The following is a 21,153-nucleotide window of genomic DNA, read 5'->3' on the forward strand; positions in this document are numbered from 1 at the left end:
CGTGGCGAGGAACGTCTGCGGCCAAGGCTTCCCCGCGGACTGCAGCCAGCCGGGCCACCACCCCTCCTCCCGGGCCCGGCCTGGCCCGGCCCCGAGCAGCGCGGACCGGCAGCTGCGGCACGGCGCTCCCTGGCGGGGCGGAGAGCTGTGGGGAGCCCTAGTGTGAGGCCTGCCGCCGCCCCACCCCTCTTTCTCTCCCCTCCGGCCCAGCCCCGGCAGCGCAGCCGGCTGGGGATCGGCCGAGGGGGAAGGTACGAGGGGTGAAACCCAGAGCGAAGTGCTGCCGCCGGACGCCGCTGGACCAGGGGGCAGGTCCCCAGGTTCAGCCGCGCCGGGGACCACCGTCCGGCACCAGCTTGTCTAGTGTTTACCAGTCTGGTGGGAAAAGAGCTCGGCGCCTCTGGGCACTCACCCTCAGGCAAGGAGGAGGCTCAAAGCACTCAGGACTGCAACCCACCTCGGCCCCACACCGCTTCCACAAGCCCAGCCCCTCAGAAGTTTGTCAAAAAACAAGCAAACAAACAAACAAACCAAACAAACCAACCAAACCAAACCCTTCGTCACCAAAAAATGTTTTGGACAGTTACCTTGTGTCAAATTTCAACCGGAAAATGAACACCTCCATCCTGTGTGACAAGTCAGGCTGGCAGGATTATGGGAACGAGGAAGAGCCCGAGTATGTAACAATTACCAAACAGTGCACACTAAACATGAAAATCAAACCAAGTTTTTATTCAAAGCTTCTATTTAAATGACAGCACATCCACTCTTCTGCTGTTACGTCATGCCAAACTACAACTTAATCTTTCAAAGCACTGAGCAATTCAAGATTCCTTGCATGTAATCACTCCTTAATAAAACAAAAAGCGGTTTTCCACATTTGTTTTTTTTTTACCTGATATTTTAACCAAAACTTGTCACAACACAAAACTTCGTCTGAATTTTCTTTACAGCCAAGTACAATTCAGGGTACTTGTCAGATTTGAAGAAATACTCTGCGAGTTGCCCAAAGCATTACAGCTGACTGGGAAAAAACAGTAATACTAAACAAAAAATATTAAAAATCAAGGCTATGAAGGCTCCAGTCTGCAATTGGCTGGTAATTACACAGTCTTGTGCCCCGTGAAATACTACATGAGATCAAGTCTGAATTATGACTCAGAAGTGCAACAGATTTATGTTCAGGGCTCATTTTGGGATCAGACTATTTGCATGCAGCCAACTAAGCATTCAAAAGCATGTAACTTATTTGAGAGACTCCAAACCTACACATGCAAACTACCAGTTTAATACATAGGCTGAGAAGCCTAGAATGACTACTGTGTTTCATGTCTCTAAGCCTGAAAGACTTAAAACAGAAACAAATGAGCCTGACATCTGCTAAGTTTAGGAACTGAAAGCAAAAGTTAAACTGTATCACTGGTGCAAAATTATTTACATTCAATGATTTAATTTCATTTTTAATTTTCAATTACTCTTAAGTGCATCAATACATGACTTAAAATCAAAACAAACTGAGTTAATGAGATATTCAACCACAACAGGTTATTAGAGGACATGATCCAACAGTTGTAGTTTCTGGTGAAAATCTCGCTACTCTTCTGGAACAGCTGTATGCATCTGGTCAGTCTATATCAAATGATTGGTAAAATTATTTCTTCCTCTTGTATAAGCAAGAGGGAAAGTGACTTCCCTTCTCATCTGAATTTCCTGACCTTCAACTAGAGGAAGGAATTAAAGCAAGCAGGTCAGTAAATACAACTTTTTTTTTTATATCCCTTTATAGGGATATAAACTTTTATATCCCTTTATAGGGATACACAAAAATAGCCCCTTAAGCAGTAGCTTAAAGAAACAAGAATAGAACCAGAAAAGCCACATAAAACCACACAACAAAAAGCCTGATCTGAAAACAGATTTTAAATGTCACTAAAAAAAGTTTTGTTAGCGTATTAGAAATCTCTGGTTGCCTTCAAAGCAAAATACAGAAAATGATCACCATGAGACAATCCTCTTTGAAAGTATACAACATTCATGAAGTGACAAGATATCCTACTAAACATTTCTTATCAGCATCTGAGTACTAGACAGCATTCTGCAACTTCATTTATTTGGGAAATACATGAAATCACACTTATCACACTTGTAACTATCTTCAGAAGTCTATTTGTATAGTGAATACTTTTCTGCAGTGTTTAATTGATAGCTGTGCTACAGTTAGTGAACACAAAACTGGCATGTTATCCTGAAGTAAAGCAATAAGGTGGCTTTATGCATGGAAAGTACGGAGGCTTCTATTTGCTAATAATCACATAAAAGCAATATTTTAGAACTTAGTGTTTGCTAATAGGACTCCTAAAATAGTTTACTGCAAATCCATACCACCATGTAAATACCCCCTTTAGCAAATTCAAGTGCCAAATCACTACAGGGTCCAAAAATATCTGAAAAAGAATGTTGCCAATCATTTACCTTTGTGTAGACTTTGCAAGCCTAATCATTTTCAGATAAACCCAACAATGTGCAAAAGTTCCTAACATCACGTTAGGATTAACAAGTGCTACCAAGAGATTCTGCTGAAATCAAATCAGAAAAGGTAAAACAGCAAAGTCAAGCCTCATACCTTGAGCAGTCACAGTGACGATCCTTAGTGATCTTACGGTTTCCTGCATGAAGCAGTTCCTTCCCTTCGGCAAGCTGAGATAACCAAGCTTTTTGTGTTCCGCCTCAGTGATACTAGGTAGATGTACTCACACCAGAAAAATACGGTTTCATTGCTGCTTAACAACATCTTCAGACCTACCACTTAATATAAACTTGCTTAAATAGTAAGATAAATACTTTTCTTTTTTGCCAGGCTTCTTTGGCCATGTGTACCATTCTGCTAATCGCAAACACTTTGTTTAGGAAGTGCTTCCTGTGAAAACTGCTTCAAATAAATGAGTTAACCTTGCAAAATCTAGCTTCCCACAACACATACATTTGTCAACCCTGCCTTATGCATTCCTATATTTACAAAATACTTAGAAACTTTACAACTATCTTTTACCTTAAAAAAAGTGCAATTCTCTCACCCCATGTGATGGGGCAACAACATTCTTCATAAATTCTACAGAATAGCAGCCTATGATAAGCAAATAAGGTGCTTAGCTTATTTATACTCAGGATCTAACTGGTTAAATACCACCAGTAAGTACATTTTGTATAGGCAGACTCTGTTCCGATCTACTGTCGCAGCGGTGCCACAGCTAGGTTTGCAAGCTCAATAAGAGCCAGTGCGCCATGCATGCGTTCACGCTGTTCCTGGAGGCGGCGGCGAGCAGCTGAATGAGCACTGTTTTTCTCTTCTTCATCATCCTCTTCATCAGACTGAAGATATTCCATGGGGTCCTGCTGCTCCTGATCTGTTTTCTGTATTGTTTTACTTTTCAAAGCGGGAGCCCGCTGTTCTCTGGTCTCCCAGTATCTACAGAATTAAAGTTGGTAAACGCTTTTAAAATACATGCAACTCACTTGCACACCAATTCAAAGCCGGCAAAAACCTCCCACATAAGTATTAGTTTGGATCTGACTAAGCGCTGCATTCGGCTTTATCTTTCAGTCCTTGTATTTCAGCTGTCAGAAACTTCCTTTATTTATTATTTTAAGTGTGAAGTGCCCAAGTGAACATCTGTGACAGATTTCTTCTCTACATGGTATTCCCAGCAGGCATTTCTCCCTAGGCATAGAAAATTGTTACCCCTCATACAAATGCAAATTCAGCAAGACCCTAGCACTAAAAACAAGGTATTAGCAGGTGTTGATTAAACAAAGAAAAGTATTTAAACAGCGAAAAAAAAACAAAAAACAAATTAAAAAAACCAACCAAAAAAAAAACCCCACAAAAAAAACCCAACCAAAAAACCAACATAAAACCCTGTTGCAACAACAAAAAAAAAACCACCCCAAAACCAACCAATCAACCCAAAACTAAACAAACCAAATAAACAAAAAAAGATCCAAGTAAGTCTTATGAGGAACTTTGCCTTTAGTTTGCTTCTTTAAGGAAAGGCAAGGCCAGACTGATTTGTACTGCAGGAACAGCTGCTTTTGGTTTGTTGGGGTTTTTTTTACCCCCAGAATAAAATGCTTTCCCAGACTACACTTGTAAGTACTTAGAGAAAGATGACACAATGAGGGAGGGAACTTACTTTGCTAGCCACTCAGCTACAGCTTTATTGTCAGCCGTCTCCTTCTTACTCAGCCTGTCTGTAAGCTCTTCCCTCTTCAGTCGGGCATACGGATGTTTGGGGCAGTGACGGTTTGCATGCGTGAATCTGCTTAAACATCCTTAAAAAACACCCCACAAAGTGATAATGAAGAACATGTTATAGAAAGCAGCCAAACAACGAGTAAGTGTATTATCTTTGGGATGAAGCTGCTGCTGAATCCAGCTTTCCTCACTCATAAAACCCTAGGCTTGGCTGAAAACAGCAAGATCTAGCTGAGCGGTCAAAACTTGCCACATCATTTTATACATTAGTATTGAGTGACAGAATTACTGATAACCTAATTATATAATCAGATATGCAATCCTTAGCTACATATCTGCATGATTATGTAGATTTTTGTGTGGTTCCTCTCTTCCCTAAAAGCTCCTCCAAAACTAAAATCCAAAGCTTTTATGGATCTTTGCCACATGAATGTGCCACATGTTTCCAGTACTGGACTGACCCTAGCCTGAAAGCTGCTAATCTTTCCCTGACGGCTCACCATTCTCTGAGCAGACGAAAGGTTTCTCCCCTGTGTGGAGACGCTGGTGGGTTTTTAGCTGTCCACTCTGAACAAAGGCTTTCCCGCAGTCTGGGTAGTCACACAAATAAGGCCTTTCACCTTAAAAATAACAAAAGAACAGAGTTATGAAGCTGAATATAAAAAGAGGATTCATAGTATGCAGTGATGGTCCCTGACTTAAGACTTAGACAAGCAAGCTCCCATTTTACCCACTCAGACACCTGCACCTACTTAAAAAGCCCTGGTATACCAAATAGCAGAGGCACACTTTTACCCCACAGAAATCTGTACTTTGAAGTACATGCTCAATGCTATTGGATAGCACAGCTATTTCCCGGGGGGAGGCGGACGGGTGAGGAGGAAGAAGATATATATATATTTTTAACTTGTTCTCTTTTCTGATTAAAGCCTCTTGCACAGATAAACTTATCCCAGACTTAAGCCAAGAAAGTTTTCTTAGGACAGTCGTCAAGGAAGAATTCCCCATGCAAACTGCAATGAGAAGAACAGATGTGGCAGGCGTTTCCTCCCTCAAGAGGATCTGACTGTGAGCAACTATGCCAGGGCATGCCGTGCAATCACCTCTCAGGAAGGGTGACCAAATGAGTGTGATGCTGATTTACTAAGTCTGAGGAATAACACCAGGGTATGCTCTGCTCAGTTAAGTAGTTCAGACAACACCTAATGCAACTAAGTGAAATAAAACTATCTTTTCACCAAAAAGCACAGGGAAACTGCTGTTCAATATCAGAATCTAGCTTAGTTTTAGTGACTTGAGTCAGAAAGAGACCATGTGAGCTAAGGGTTTTCTGGAGTCTTGTTTTGGGTGTTTTTTGCTGGTTTTTGTTTGTTTCTCATTTTGGGGAGGAGTGTTGACGGTTGTGTCTGTATTGTGAGCTGCATTAGTTCACACTTTATTGCAAATAGAGTACTGGTGGAACATGAAGAGGGTAAAACATATATTTACTTGGATTAAAAAAACTCAGCATCTCCGGTTTAGTTCAAGCTCAGCTGGCTATTGAGTAGGTTGATGCTACATTTTAACTTAACTGTGAGTTGCCTCTTACAAACAGCTCATTCATTGAATTTGCACTACCACCTCCACTGCAGAAAGTGAATTCTAGGGAGACATAACTGATTTTGAGCATTTGAACTCTTTCCTCAACATTTAAGCTACACTTCTAGGGTGTTACACTGCCCCACAAGAGTTACCAGCCCCTTTTTAAGTTACTGTCTCCTCTGACACCTCAACTTTCATCTCTGTGGAAAATACACCAGCAAGAAGGAAACAAGTTACAAAGAGGCAGTGAGAATAAAAAGCGCTACATATAGAGAGCACTGCACTCAAGAAAAGCCCTCCCTCTTACAAAGTAAGCCCATGACAGCAGCACATGAAATATTTACACAATTTGCCTAGCCTATTCTATGCGTTTCCATGACAAATACTGTTATAAAGACATCGATTGCACTAAGCATTGAAAGAAAGTATGATTCATTTGCCAGTTTCAATAAAATATTAACAGGTTGAGTCTGTTGCGGGTTTTCTGTGGTTTTTTTGGTGGTTGTTCTCTTTTTTAACTCCTTCCCTGCTGCTTTCTACATGGCTCACACCTCTCTACTCACCAGTGTGCGTTCGTTTGTGGGCCTGCAGAGATTTCTCTCGCGGGAAAACCCTGTTGCAGATATTGCAGCGTATTCTGCTGGAAGAGTGCTCTCCTTCGCTAATCAGGTCGCGGACGGTGTCTGCTCTCGGACGGCCTCGCCTTAGCCCATCCTGCATTAACACAGCGAGGAGCTGGCATCCCGCACGGTCCCACCGCTGCGGTGTAACCAGAAACACACAACTTTCCCTGAAGTGACTTTTGCGTCGCGTCTGTGTGACGGAGGGGCAGTGAGAGCGTTAGCGATTTACCGGTAACCACACCACAGCGCGACAGGCGCTTTCCTAACGGGCTCTTTACGGAGGTACGACCGGCAAGTACCAGGGAGTCGTCAGTCACCCCCAGCACTTTGACGTGCACTAACAAAATGGGAAGGAAGCAGCAAGACAGAAAACAACTTCTGTGTGTGGCGAGGGATTTTATTTCCTCTCTCTTTCCTAGTGCATAACGCCAGTGCACGGTCAGGTACTCGCTCTTCGGCTCCCAGCGCCTCCCTCTTCCTTATTTCCCCCCCTTCCGGCACCGGGACGCACGCGCCGCTGCCGGATATGACTTCACTTTAAATCTCCGGGAGGAGGCGGGGGAAGGGCGCGCAGTCACCCTTTAACTCCGCCGCCCGCCGCGCCCGGGCCCGCACTGACTTACCTTCAGGTGCCGGTGCCTGCCGCCTCCGCCGCCCGGGCTCCCGGCTCGCTCGTCGTCCCCGGTGGCCGCCCTACCCGCTCCTCCGAGGGGCGGTGGGAGAGCCGGGGGCGCGGCGGCGCCGCCAGGGCTGAGGGTCACGTTGTGGGCATTCTCTCCCCAGCGCCAGGGGTAGACCATAAAGTCGCTGAAACCGGGGCTGTTGGGGACGGGCAGGGCGGGCGCCGGCTCCTCGCCGACTGCCGGTGAGGATGGTTTGATCGGGGTCGTTTTGATAACGGAAACCAAGACGCGCTTCGGGGAGTCCTGGCAAAAAATCACGGGGGGACCCGGCGGCAGCCGCTCCGCCATCGCCGACCCCTCGCGGGCACCGGCGCCTGGAAGGGGGTGAGGGAGCGGTGGCTCAGGCTCGCTGTCTGACTCCGCGTCCCGGGATGGGGAAGGAGGTGCTGAGCGTGCCGTGAGGTCCAGCGGCCACCGCTCGGGCCCACCTCAGCCGCTCATCGCCGGGGACGGCAGCTCCCGGCGGGATCTCGGTGCCTTCCTTCCCTGCGCGGCCACCCCCGATCGGATCCGCAAAGTCAGCGGCAGCCCCAGGCCATAGCAGTGGCCGGACTGAAGCAGCCGCAGCCTTCCCGCACCTTTCCGAAGCGGCGCCGACTCCGCTGGCAGTTCCGGTACCGGCGATACCCGAGGAAGAACCGCCGCCGCCACCACCCCTGCGCTCCCACACCCCAGGCCGAACCCCAGGTTTTCCCGCGTTACGTTTCGCGCCTGAGCGTAACCAATCACCCACCCCGGCGCTAACGTCACGGACCGGCGGTTCCCGCCGACCAACCGCTAGGAGGGGAAGTCGGCGACCACGCCCTCTAAGGCGGGGTTCGAGCGGGACGCGGGTTCTCTTCTGCCGCCCTATTGGGCAGGCGCCTTGCTCACTGGCGGAGTTCGAAACTGAGTGGGCTTGCGGGCCGCCCCGGGGGAGGTGCTGATTGGCCCTCCGTGGGGGACTGATGCGCCCTGGCGGGTTTCGCGCGCCCTGGCGGGGGGCGCGAAGTTTAAAGAGGCAGCCTTCCGAGGCAACGCCCTGGCGGGGCCGGCTTCGCTTTTCTCCGCCCCTCCCCTGCCGCGGCTCTGTTCGCAGAGCTGGTAGCGCGCTTGTCGGTGGGGAGGGATCCCCAAGTGGGGAGGTGGCGGCGGCACTTGTACCGCTGGAGGGCGCTGTGGTGCGGCCAGTATGCCGGTTGCGAGGAGTTGGCGGGGAGCGCCGCTGCGCCCTGAAGGCGTTGGTTGCCGCGGGCCGGGCTGCCAGGGTTCTGCAGCATGGGAGGCCGGCCTGTCTCGCCGGGCACGGCCAGTGTCCCTGTGAGTCAACAGGCACCGTCCCTAAGACGGAAAGAAGCGGGAAGCTGCCAGGGCCGGCCCGGGTCGGCAGGCCACCACGGGCCGCGGCTCGGGAATTCTAGGAGTCTTCTCAGGCTTGAGATAGTAAAAGTTTGTGCCGGTTACCAATTTCAGTGTATTACTGTTTGAGGGGTGTTGGTGTGTGGGTTGTTTTGTTGGTGTTTTTGTTTATTTGTTGTTTTGCTTGCTTGTTTCCCAGTCTAATGTAGTTGCAGAGGTACTTGCACTGCGATTACCAAAACGGCATCTTTACCACTTAGATTTCCAGCCTGCATCCTTTGAAACGGAGACCCAGTCCAGTTCTGCAACCCGCTAGCACAAACTGTGCACGCAGGGCGGCTGCCGGTCTGCGGCCACGGGAGATGGCGGGGGGGGGGGGGGAGGGGGGGGGGGCGGAACGGTGGTGGTGGTGCCGGCCGTAAGTCATCTGTGTGGGTAAGAGGTGCCTGGCTCTGGCTCGTGCGAGACAGATGCGGTGGTAGCGAGGAATGGTTGGGATACGGTGGCATACACTGACTTGGCTTTGGCTGGTAGAAACACTGAAAAGAACACCCTAAATTTCCAAAACTACACGACTCACGCTTCGAGTAGTGCATGTAGCTGCAGAGGAGCTCCAGTGACTGTGGGAACTAATGTTACAATTCATTATGTAAAATTGCATATACTGTGGGCGGTGCAATGCATTGCATGTCCAAACCAGAATGGTTTGGATTGGAGGGGACCTGTAGTGTTTTAAACCCAGATGATAACTCAGCACCACGCAGTTGCTCGCTCACTCCCACCCCTTCCACCTTCCCTGCACGGGATGGGGAGGAGAATAGAAGAACATAAAACTCGCGGGCTGAAATGAGAACTTGGTAATAATTTAATAACTAGAATAAAGTGAAACATAGTGATAATAGAAAGAATACCAACAATACCAATAATGATAATAATACGAAACAACAACAGAAGAAATGAAAGCTCATAAACCAGCAGTGATGCACAATACAACTGCTCACCACCTTCTGACCAATGCCCAGCCCAAGCAGTGACCAGTCACTTCTGGGTAACTCCCCCCAGTTTATGTACTGGGCATGACGTGCTGTGGTGTGGAATACCCCTTTGGCTAGTTTGGATCAGGTGTCCTGTCTCTGCTTCCTCCTGGTTTCTTCTGTCCCTCCTCACTGGCAGAGCATGACAGACTGAAAAGTCCTTGATCAGTGCTATTATATATAACTCAGAGAAGTTATATATATATATTTTTTATAGACTCATAGAATAGTTAAGGTTGGAAAGGACCTTAAGATCATCAAGTCCTAATCCCGCTGCCATGGGCAGGGACACCTCACATTAAACCATGTCACCCAAGGCTCTGTTCACCCTGGCCTTGAACACTGTCAAGGATGGAGGATTCACAGCTTTCTTGGGCAATGCATTCCACTGCCTCACCACCCTCACAGTAAAGAACTTCCTTCTTATATCCCATCTAAACTTCCCCTGTTCAAGTTTTAACCCATTACCCCTTGTCCTATCACTATAGCCCCGAATGAAGAGTCCCTTATTATTTTTATCTTTTGAAACTTCATGAAAACACAGCCAGATTCTACAAAACATCATATCTCTAGTCTTGCTGCTGAAGTATTTCTGAATTCCTATCCAAAGATGACCTTCGAAACACCTGTTGAAGCTGCAAGCACATTGTCCAGTCAATAAAAACACCCTTTTGTATGCCGTTTTTCATATATAGTATGAATTCAGTGGGCTTTGGTTCATATTTGTAAAGTGTTTTAAATAAAAATAAGGTTTAAAAAATTTCTAAAAAGCTTTCTAGGTCCAGTGTTTGCTGAGGAAATGTAGTGTGGATGCTGTGATTGATACCAAAAGGCTGCACAAAGGCCTGTGAAAGATTTGGTAGTTTTGTTATGTGTTGTGGTAATGTGGTGGTATTAATGTATTTTCACAGAATAAAACAGAATAAAGTAGTTTTCCAATTACTTCTTTTCACTGAAAATGCATGTAGTTTCATCTTGCTACAAAATAAAGCAACTATTCAGAGGCAAGTACAGTTTATCTGGATAAACATTTCTTTAACAGTATTTTATTATTGTGTCATATTCATAGAAGTACCTTCAGAAATTCTTAATTTGTTGTTAATTATGGCTAGCTATTATTTACAATTTTAAAACTGTGCAGAATTAATAATAATATATTCTCTTTGAAGAGTTAGAATTTCCTTATTCAATTTGAAGCATGTCAGAGCCTAAGAGCTTTGACTTGACCACCAGGATTTTTTAAAGCTGTTTGTGAGCAGACAATAGCCCTAACTTAGTTGCTGTCATTATTTCCATTGATAGAATCATAGAACGGTTTGGACTAGAAAGGACCTTAAAGATCATCTAGTTCCAACCCCCCCTGCCTTGGCTGTGATGTCACAAATGAGGATGAAGCTGTAAAAGGGCACAGTATAATGAAATTATTTTTATTCTGTAGCAAGCAAGCCCTGCATACGTGAGTCTGTGTGAAGGCTAGGGGAGATAGAGTGATTATATTCAAGGCTCGGAGTGGCAGGTGGAGGATGCGCTGTGTACTTTGACCTATCTGCACTCCAAGACAGAGGGAGGTGGTTGTTATGCTGTCAGTGCTGTCTCTAATCCCACTTTATGAAGCACAGTGCAGACTCTGATTTAGTTTCAAGGACTTGTGCTAAGGATAAGATTAATTTCAAGGCAAGGTGGGATGTACAGTGAAGTTATCATAATAGAGGAACTGCTAGGTTTCCTGTGAATGCCGAAAATAAAAACACAGTCTAGCCACAGAAATAACACAGCGTAACCACAGAAATCTCGACTGCAGTTGGCATTCTTTAGGTGAATGTGTCTGAAAGGCTGAGATTTTTACACCACGTGTTTGGGGTTGCTGTAGCTGATGGAGGAGGCAGGGGTGGTTTGCCTGCATAGTTGCCCGTCCGCTGAACACTGTGAATGAACCTCGTTGAGTCTCCAGGAGTGTTTGTGCTGTTGGTTTTCAGAGTTGGGAAAGGGATTTGCAGCTCACTCCAGGCATTGTTGGCACTGACCGACATGGCTTCTACAGTCATAGGGTGCCTGCATGTACACTCTCACATCATATGAGGCTTAGTGATGGCTTGGGGGCTCTACTGGTTTTGCTGAACAGAGCAGCTTTCCATGTTAGACTCTGGAACCTGTATGTCTCACCCTTGTGCTGCATTTGTAAGCTGTTATGCCCGCAGGGGTCCACCAATGTAAGGAACCAACACCACCTCAGTTTTAAGCGGAAAGAGGCAATTAAAACACTTCGAGGGAATACCAGGTGAATTTGTGAAAGCGTGCTGGGTGCTTGAAGCACAGTTGCACTGAGAGCTCTCAGTGCAGCATTAAAGTCAGTCGTTAGCGGATGTGGATTGTAGCAGAAGGCCCGTGGGACAGTTACGCGAAGACATTACATTACAGACTCCTACTGAAGAGCCTACCCAGGCACGCACTCACACACAGAGGGTCTTTACCAGCCCCCCACCACCGATGAGCAGCGCGGGAGCACACCTTGAGCAATGCCATGGCTCATGCATAACTAATACTGCCGGGCTCCCTGAGCAGCACACCCAATTGGTCAGTGCCCCATTATTGACGGTGCAAGAGCCGCACGCTAGTTTGCCGTAGCAGCACGTCGGGGGCGGGGCGAAACCTAAAGGCGCTATTGCGGATTGGTCGCTCGCTGTTGCCGTTATTTCGCACAATTGGTTTCTCGTGTCGCGGTGGGTGGGCCCGGCGCCGCCGATAGGTGGTGGCTGGGGCTCCGCTCGCAGCTGCGGAGTTTCATTGGTTTCGCGGCTCGGCGAAGGGCGGGGCACCGGCAATGGTAATGGCAATGGAGCGGTCGCCCGGGTAGTGCTGAGCCGGTGCCGAGCTCGGCGGGGTAGTCTCCGGGCTGCAGTGCTCCGTGGTCACTCAGCGGCAGCCCCAGAGCAGACCTCGGGTAGGGAAGGGGATAGGATCGGTTGTCCGGAGCGATGATGAAGGGGACGGTGGACAGTCCGGTGGCTGCCTTGATGCAGGAGAGCTTTGGCTGCTCCATCGCCAACCGCTTCTACCAGCTCCTGGACGACGAGTCTGACCCCTTCGACATCCTGAGCGAGGCCGAGCGCCGACAGCAGCAGCGCAAGAAGCGTGACGAGGCGGCGACGGCGGCAGCAGTCAGGACAGCGGGTCCCGGCGGCAGGGCGGGCGGCGGCAAGAGGGAGTCCCAGAAGCAGCGCAAGCAGCCCGGGAGTCCCCCTGCGCCCAGGGGGCCGACGCAAGCCGGTACGGAGGCGGGGCGGGGGATGGGGGTGCCGGCGGGGCGAGCGGCCCGGCAGCCGGTGTTACGTAGGAGTCGGGTGCCGGTGCAGGCAGAGGGCTCTGCAGCGTGGCGGGGGTCGCGGCTGTCCCCCCCCCCGCCCCGCCTCCCTTCAGCCGTCCTGGCGTTCCGCCGCTTGCGGCTGCGGTAATGACAAGATCGATTTCCTTGGGTTGTCGTTGTGAGTGGGTACTTGAAAGTCCCCTTGGAGAGACGGGGACAGCTGGGCGTTACTGCGGTGCCGAGCTCCAGGGCCGTCGTGGGAGCTCTCCCATCCTACCCGGGGGGCTTCTGAAGTTAAATGCGTCGTCGGGCGAGCAAACGAGAACTTCAGAAGTAGACCCAAGAGACAGATGAAAGAGTATTAACTCTGCCACCGCGGCAGCTGTAGTTTTTTTGCTGGTTTAGCATCCCTGTTGATGCATTTCGTCAGTGGCCGTTTACCTTTGGTGTCTGATGCTTGCAGACTTGTTTTCTTGGGCCCTCTGAGTCTTCTGGTACTTCGGCTTCCTCAGGGTTATAATATCCCCGGGAATCTGTGCTTAGTTTGCCTTAAGCTTGCATTGTTGCACAAACATTTGAATAAAAACTTATCTGCTAGATGAACTCTTTAGCACGGTGTTCAGGAATAGTCTAGGCTGTTTGTCAGCTGCAAGGTTGTGATGCAGAATGTTGCTTCAAGGGAGCCAGTCGGCTTTTGTATCAGAATGTTTGTCACAGTTTTCTTCACAGCTGAAGGCTTTGTTGGGCAATGGCTCCTCGCAGTTGAAGTCTTTTTTTCTTGTGAGTCTTACTGTTATTACTTACCTGGTATTGAGCTCCAGGCTGCTGGATTCAGTATCTAAAGTATTTGAGGGCTGGCTCTTCACACTGTCCAAAACCTCTGGTTTTACCCTCTTGTGTTGTAAATTCCCATTCACCTGCAGCAGGCATTGGAGCTTAACACATTAAGATACTGAACTTTTCCTGAAGTAAAGTCTCCTGTTAAATTCATAGTAATTGAACTGTGTGTTTTAAATCCCTAGAAAAAGGTGCATGCAGCCTTTCAATCTGGGTTATTGCTCCAAGACATTGCCAGTGCTACCAGTTATCGCTTAGACTTACATACAGTCTTACGCTGTTCCAACAGCAATTATTTCACCTTGTGCAGCAGGGACTCTTTCAATGCCAAATAAGCACTGGTTAATGATCATCTTTGTAGAGGATGATCTTATCAAATTGTCACTTTCCCTTTGGATAGTCGCATGAAACTTGCCTTTTGAGATTCCTCTATGATTGTTATGTGACTTTGTCACAGATCTCTGCCTGTAAGACCAATAGTCACACTAGTAACAGGTTTATTTTACTTAAGGGATACTTCACTGAGGATATTAAACGGAGGTGAAGAGGCCTGTTCAGTGAACCTCAAAGCCTCAAGTTTTGATGAAAAAGTTCTTGAACAAGAGCTGGTGGTTATTGGTAACCTGCCAGGAGTGTCAGAAGTATGTGAAGAGCATCCTTTACCTGCCACTTGTCTATAGCTATCTTAAGCACACGGGTTCCGAGTGTAATTCTGTGATAATACACAGTGACTCTGTGGAATGGTTTTGACTATTTTCTAATACCTTGATATTAAGAAACCTAGTTTCTCATATAGAGAGATGAGGCACGCATGCCTTGTTTTAACTGGTCGCTTGCTAATTTAAAATAGAGAAAAGACCACTGACTTACAGTAGTCTTTGTGAAAGTGAATGAATATCTATTTGAAGAAGAGTTATTTGCTGTGAAAAAAATGCCACGCTTCCTTTACAGGAAGTGGCTGTCCTATTACTCAGGATGTAAAACCAGGGCAGAGAGTTGACACTTGCTCCTGCCTGCATGTTCTTCCTGTGGAAGTAGTATCTTAGTGAGTCTGCTCTGAAGGACAGAGCTCATCCTCTGACTTAGGGCAAATACAGTGACAGTGTCGCTGGCAAACATAAAGCATGTGGTGGGTAGGGGAGGTGTGTGGGGGAAATCTAGTGTTTTTGTTTTGTTTTGTTTTTAAGGTGGGGGCAGCTTTTTATTAGGCCATACAAAATTGATTTGTTATACAAGATTCAACCAGAAAACTTCTCGGTAGAGTAGAAGATACCAGCTTAGTGGCTGAGAATGAGTGCTCGCTCAGGAAGGTCCTCATACCATCTCAGTTTGACATAAAGCTTATAATGATAGATGCATTGCTAGAGCAGTACTTCTCTGTTTGAGGAAATAAAGCAAATTGATTGAAATTATGAAATCTTGATGCTCATCACTAAACTTTTATTAAAAAAAAAAAAAAAAAAAAAGAAAAAGTCCAGATTTCAGGCATAACTCCCCCTAACTTCATTTTACTGATTAGGAATTAAAGACCATAAAAAAGAATCTAGACCCATCTAAACAGCTGAATCAGATTATGGTATTGTGGTTGAAATGACAAAATTCAGTCTGTATTGTATTCATGTTCATAGAATCATCACAGATCAGCCCAGGTTGAGTGGGACCTCAAAGGATTGCCTGGTGCAACCTTTCCTGGGAAGGGCGGCGTAGAGCGGATCATCTAGCGTCCTGTCTCATTGCATTTGGAAGACCTTCAGTGATGGGGACTCCACCATGGCTCTGGTGGGGTTGTTCCAGTGAATGAATTCCAGTTATAAATTTCTTCCTGATAACTAAGATGAAAACTCTTCTTATGCAGCTTGTACCTGTTGCCCCTTGTCTTCTCCATGTGGCTTCTTGTGAAGATAGAAGCCTTCGTCCTCTCTGCACTCTGTAGCTGCCCTTCAAGTACTGGAATACTGTGATGTGTCCCCCAGCCGAGCCTTCTCCAGGGAGAAGAGACCTAGCTCCTTCAGCCTTTCCTCATCGGGCAGCCTTTCCAGCCCTTTGATCATCTTCATGGCCCTCCATTGGACCACCTCAAAACTGGTCTTTCTGATTACTGGGTGTTCTGCTTTTTTGGGTTACAAAAAGTCTTGTTAGAAGTTTCACAATTTTTGTTTTATTATTGTGTTATTTCTTGAGCATATTAAATCCGAACAAAATAGTTTTTACCTTTAGAGAGACTTGAAGCAGGCTTAGTCTTTGATCTTGAAATAGAGAAAAGGTTTTAGAGTAGTCTGAGAGGCTTCTTTTGGTGTTATTTTTTGAAGTTTGAGTGGAAGGTTTACTCAGAAAGCTCTGTGAGTTTATATTTTTTTTTTTTTTTTTTTTTTTTTTTTTTAGTTAATTCTTCACTGCCTTTTCTAGGGGAGTTTTTACTTATTTTCTAGAGGTGTTTTCAGTTTGAAACAAGCCTCCCAAGCGGCCTTTGCCAGATAATCCAGTACTTTGAGTTACAGAATCCAAGCTATTTATTATGAATTGACACAACTGACTATTTTTGAATCTATCTTTAAGGAGAAAATGGACTTGTATTTCATAGCCCATCAAAACCTATACTTTTCACCTTAATGATCATAGAATCATGGAATTGTTAGGGTTGGAAAGGACCTTAAGATCATCAAGTTCTAACTCCCCTGCCATGGGCAGGAGCACCTCACATTAAATCATGTCACCCAAGGCTTTGTTCAACCTGGCCTTGAGCACCGCCAGGAATGGAGCATTCGCAACTTCCTTGGGCAACCCATTCCAGTGCCTCGCCACCCTTATAGTAAAGAACTTCCTCCTTATATATATGATGTATTTCTTTCTCTTTTACTGACTGTGGTGTTCAGTGGTTTTTATACTGTGTGGTAAGGATTTGGGTAACGGCTGTTTGTAGATACTACAGCTCTTATAATTGTACCTCTTACACTTAACTCAGTTCATTCTTAGCACAGTGGCCAAGCTACATTTGCCAGCTCTTTGTTCAAAAGGCCCAGTTGCGGAGTTTGCATTCTTTACCGGTCCAGGCAAATTAAATGTGTTCATCATGCAGTAATAAGCTCTTTTCTGTTGAAATCTCTAAACCTTTGTTGCTAATACCTCTAAAAGTTTTTCTTCTTTCATGTAAATTTGATGATTCGTGTAACATTTAGATGCAATACTGAATACTATATGTTTGAGTTTTTAGCTACTGTTTTAAAAATTAATATGGCATGGACTGTTTTGGGGGAATTTTATCTTGTACTGATTGCAATTTTCATATTTTAAATAACTTCTTCCAATAGCATTCTTTCAGCTATGTAGTCATAAGGTTGCCTGGAGGAAAGCTGCAGTAGGCAATTCTGTGATTGAGTACTAGCACACATGAAACCAAAATGTACCACAGAATGGAGTCTTAACTCCATGTGTCTCTTTTTGGTGTGGTATATACAGTAGCTGAAGCCTTTTTGTGTGTGTGTTTTCAGATACTGGAGTATTATTCTGCAAATCATATAATTAGCCATGCTTTAGTTTACAAAATTAATAACTTGAAGTTTGAAATCAAAATCACATGAACAGGGGAGGAGATAAGACTGTCTGTACAATCTTACATCTGCTGCACTCTCAAGTATAGAAAAATGTGTCCTTGAGAGTGTGAGTTATTTTTATTGTTTCCAGTTATGCAGCTTTACTGTAAAGGAAGATGAGCTGTACATGTATAGGTATCATTGTGTTACTGAGATGATAATGAAGCAGTGCATTTGCATGCAGCCAGAATTAATAACAGAGATCCTTGAATTATTTCTCCACTCGCCCTCATTCCAGACAAACTGGAACAGTATTCCTGTTTGTTTTTTGTACTTTCTTCTTCTCCTCTGAACTCCTACTAAATTGTTCCATGAGGCTCAGATTTTTCAATTTAAAAGTTAAGCTGAAAGAAGGGTGTCTTGGAATAAGACGAAGGAGAGACTTGAGCTTAAGACCAATGCTTGTGCTGTTGTTAACTTTGTTTTAACGTCTACAAAGCAGTTGAAACTTGTCTGAAATGAAAAAATTTAAGCACAGTTTATTTTCTCGTGTGTGTGTAGTTGGGTGGGAAGACTGTGCTGAAAGATCTATGGGAGAAAAATAGAATCAATAAATAACCAAAGTTTGCTGGTACAAGGTTGTATAGCACAGTAGAAGAAGAGTTACAGGGCAATGACACAAGTTACATATTGTAAAGGAGTTATAAAGTGACAGAGGAAATTCACTATCAGTAAGTGTAAAGTAATACGTATGGGAGAACTTTGGTTGAGGTAAGGGGCAGCATTGCACACTATACTACCATGGGAAAATTTTTCTTATTCAGGCTATTTTAGTTAATGAACAAGAGCTTGGAGTCATTTGGGCTTTTAAAAGAGTAGCACAGCAGATCTATCTCCAGTTGCCATATATGAGAGAAGCAAATGTTGGGAATTATTGAGGTAGCAGTAGCAGGGAAAATGGAAAAGGAATTGTCATGCCTTTGAAGGAATCTTACTTTCCAACATCTTGTAAGTATGTCTGCTCTTTTGTTCACCTCAAACATGCTAAAGCTAGAAAAAGAACAATAGAGTGATGAATGAAACTTAGAGAATTATTTCTGCATTGAGAGAAATTTAAATCAAGGGCTTTGTTTTGAGAAAAGGTATCTGAGGATGCAAAAGGAATGTACATAGAACTGCAGGTGAGACTTGGAGAAGGCGAAGAATATTGATTCTTATTTTGCAGAAATAAAGGGATATAATTTAACTCAGATTTTGTGAAGTAAGTGGAAAGAATGCTTTTTCTAGGAACTATTATTGACCTGTGACCCTTATTGCTGTAGGGTGACATTGATATATCAAAGCATGTACCTATTCTGACAGGAGTCCGGGTAAAGACATGGCAGCCCATCTGTGGATCTGTCCTGCATAAATCAATGTTTATAGTCTTTGATTCAGAAAACCTCTGAGGGTAGATTACCATGTGGAAAGCATTTTGTCATTGCTTTTCTCTTTTTTTCAAATACATGCTATAAGATATATCAAGTCTTTTACCTGACTGCCTTCTTTGGGCTAATGTTCGTCCTAACTGAATCAAAGCTACACTCCGTTGCCCTTGCTCTGTTCCTGTGTGGCCTAGTTGAGCAAAATAAAAATAAGCCCTTGTTTGGCACTTCTTCATCCCATACTGCATTTGTGGAAATAGAGTATTGATGGAATTGTCTTACTGTGTTTGAGTGTCACCTGTTTTGGTGAGATGAGTTGGTCTCAGGTTTGTGAGGATTCATAAAGCATGAAGGTGAAGAATTGTCATCTGGATGTTAGGTCAGAAGGCAAGGCTTTGGTGTTCTTTGCAGCAGTAACCTCTCTCAGCCTGTGAACTGCATGCTAGCTGCCACCATCACCTGCTGTGCTCCTTACATGAAGGAATGGGGGAAACAGCAAGATTCCTGATCTAGCTTATAGTCACTGATGACAGTTGCAAGTTGGACTCCTTGTGGTGTTTGTCCAAAGTCAAGGTGTGCTGCACACAACCTTTTTAATTTTTTTAATTATTATTTTTATATATATTTTAAAAATTTTGTTTTTAGTTTTAAGGTGGGGAAAAAGAAGGCATGAGCACACAAAGCCTTAAAAACTGTCTCTTCCAAAGCAAAAGTCTTGCTTGTAGAAGGACAGATTATATGGGTAGAGAAACTTGGTGAGAGCTAGATGACAACAGTGCAAGGACAGCTAGATTTCACTGTGTTGTTTTGAATCCATCTGTTAATACGTAGATAGCCACAGTCTGAGAAACAAGGCAATGCAGGTCTTAAAAGTGTAATTTCCATTCCCAGTGTGACTTCTGTATGCTTATTAAAAGCATATCTCTAGAAAGTCTATCAAAATGCTGCAGTATAAACAAAACTAGTACTGATAGTAAGGTACTGTTGTAGGGAAGGTGAAAACTAAAGTACGTTAGCTCTGCATGATTTAGTTTTACCAATGGCTTATAAAACTGGACCTTTTTCTTTAGCCTAGTTCTAGTACCTGGTAATTCTAGTATTTACAGATGTCTTTATAATAATAGTTCATCTGGTTCTTGGAGGGGGGAGAAGATGGGTCTGTGGGAACAGTTTTAAGCATCATATTTCTGGTTCCTCAGTTTATAAAGTGAAATGCAACTCAGCTGACAGACTGGGCTGCTGCAGTAACCTCCCAGGGAAGCAGTGTTGGAGTGGGGAGTGGTGGTCAACATCTTCAGCTGAATAGAGACTGCAGGTGTAAGACCCAGGAAAACCACCTTAGAGAGGCTCAACTTGGTAACTTTAAAAGAGTGACCTTCAGTTTTCAGCATGGTCTTTGTAGGACCTCAAGCAGATGATCCACAACACTCCAGAGGGTTGTTGTTTGTTGATTTTTTTTTTTCCTGGTTTGAAGAAAACCTGCATACCAGTCTATATATGCAAGCAAGGAGACAAAATCAGGGTGTACTTGGAAGGGGTAGTTAATGAGCATTCAAAGCATAGCCCAGTTCCTTTTAAGTGAAAGCTATTGTGGCATTGCTACAAAGATTTTGTTTTGGCAGTGGTTGTTTTTTATTCTTGGTTTGTGGTTTCTTTTCCTTCTCCCAACTCCCTCCCCCCCAAAAAAAAAAAAAAAAAAAAAAAGTGTAGATGGCCTTAAGCTGCCTAAATAAAAATGAGCCTGCACTGGGACAGACATATGGCAGAGGATTAAAATCCTAATAGGTTATGCTGTCACTGCTGCCAAACTCCAGTTTAGTTTGCCCTTATATGCAGAGCTGAAACTTGTGCTGGTGTTTGAACTGATTCACAAGCTTCTGCCCTGAGGGTGACTCGGCGTATTAGAGAAGTGTAGTTGCTGCATACTGCTTTAAGGCACTGCTGCATGTCTGTCAGACCGGTTAAAAAGTGTTTTTATACAGGTAGTAAGTGCCACCTTTCTAGTGTTTAAAATCCATCTGTAGTAATTATAGCCACCAGATAGAAAAAAGTGAAATAGCCTTGCACTGAAGTCAGAGTAGAGCTGACTATTGTGTCTAGCATGATCAGTGCTAGTGACACATAATACACTGGCGTATCTGGCAAGAAGACTTTGAACTACTTCTAAGTGGTACTGAGTAACAGAACTGAAGACCATGTTTTTAAAATTACTTTTGTACCTGAATGTTTTGGCATTGCTTTACTTGTTTTAAGGAGCTCTTTGAATCGGAAGGTGTAATCGAGGTTAATAGGAAGTACTTAGGGAAGGTGGTCTCTGACTAGCGCATTCTTGCCAAGTTAATCTGTTTAAAATAATTGATGTTTCTGATAGCCAGTGAGAAACTGAAAAATAAATAAAAATGGGCTATGTATTGCAGTTGTGCGTTCAGATCCAAACAAAATAAGTAAACATTAGGTCAGAAATCAGTCACTCTTTCCACAGCAAGATTCTGGTATGGAATTATCACTTGTATAGTTGGTGGTATAGTTGAGATACGTATAGAGTAG

At 44.8% G+C, this 21,153-nt stretch overlaps 2 protein-coding genes across 2 annotated transcripts in view; one reads left to right on the forward strand and one right to left on the reverse strand.

Moving 5' to 3' along the window:
• Positions 1-3,225: 3,225 nt before the first annotated feature.
• On the reverse strand, positions 3,226-7,427 carry ZNF367 (zinc finger protein 367; the record flags this gene model as incomplete). The annotated part of the gene is made up of 5 exons (XM_080637628.1): positions 3,226-3,466; positions 4,191-4,329; positions 4,753-4,872; positions 6,397-6,547; positions 7,080-7,427. The coding sequence occupies 5 exons, from the start codon at positions 7,425-7,427 to the stop codon at positions 3,226-3,228; spliced, it is 999 nt and encodes a 332-aa protein (XP_080493754.1).
• A 5,059-nt stretch (positions 7,428-12,486) lies between these two features.
• HABP4 (hyaluronan binding protein 4) overlaps positions 12,487-21,153 on the forward strand; it is a gene marked incomplete at both ends in the record, with an annotated part of 31,150 nt that continues 22,483 nt past the window's right edge. Inside the window, one exon of the mRNA XM_080637421.1 lies at positions 12,487-12,778. Within this exon, the coding sequence (XP_080493547.1) occupies positions 12,487-12,778 (292 nt within the window). The remainder of the gene's footprint in view (positions 12,779-21,153) is intronic.

The sequence above is a fragment of the Psittacula echo genome (assembly GCF_963264785.1).
Source record: "Psittacula echo genome assembly, chromosome: Z".
In the NCBI taxonomy this organism is placed as follows: domain Eukaryota; kingdom Metazoa; phylum Chordata; class Aves; order Psittaciformes; family Psittacidae; genus Psittacula; species Psittacula echo.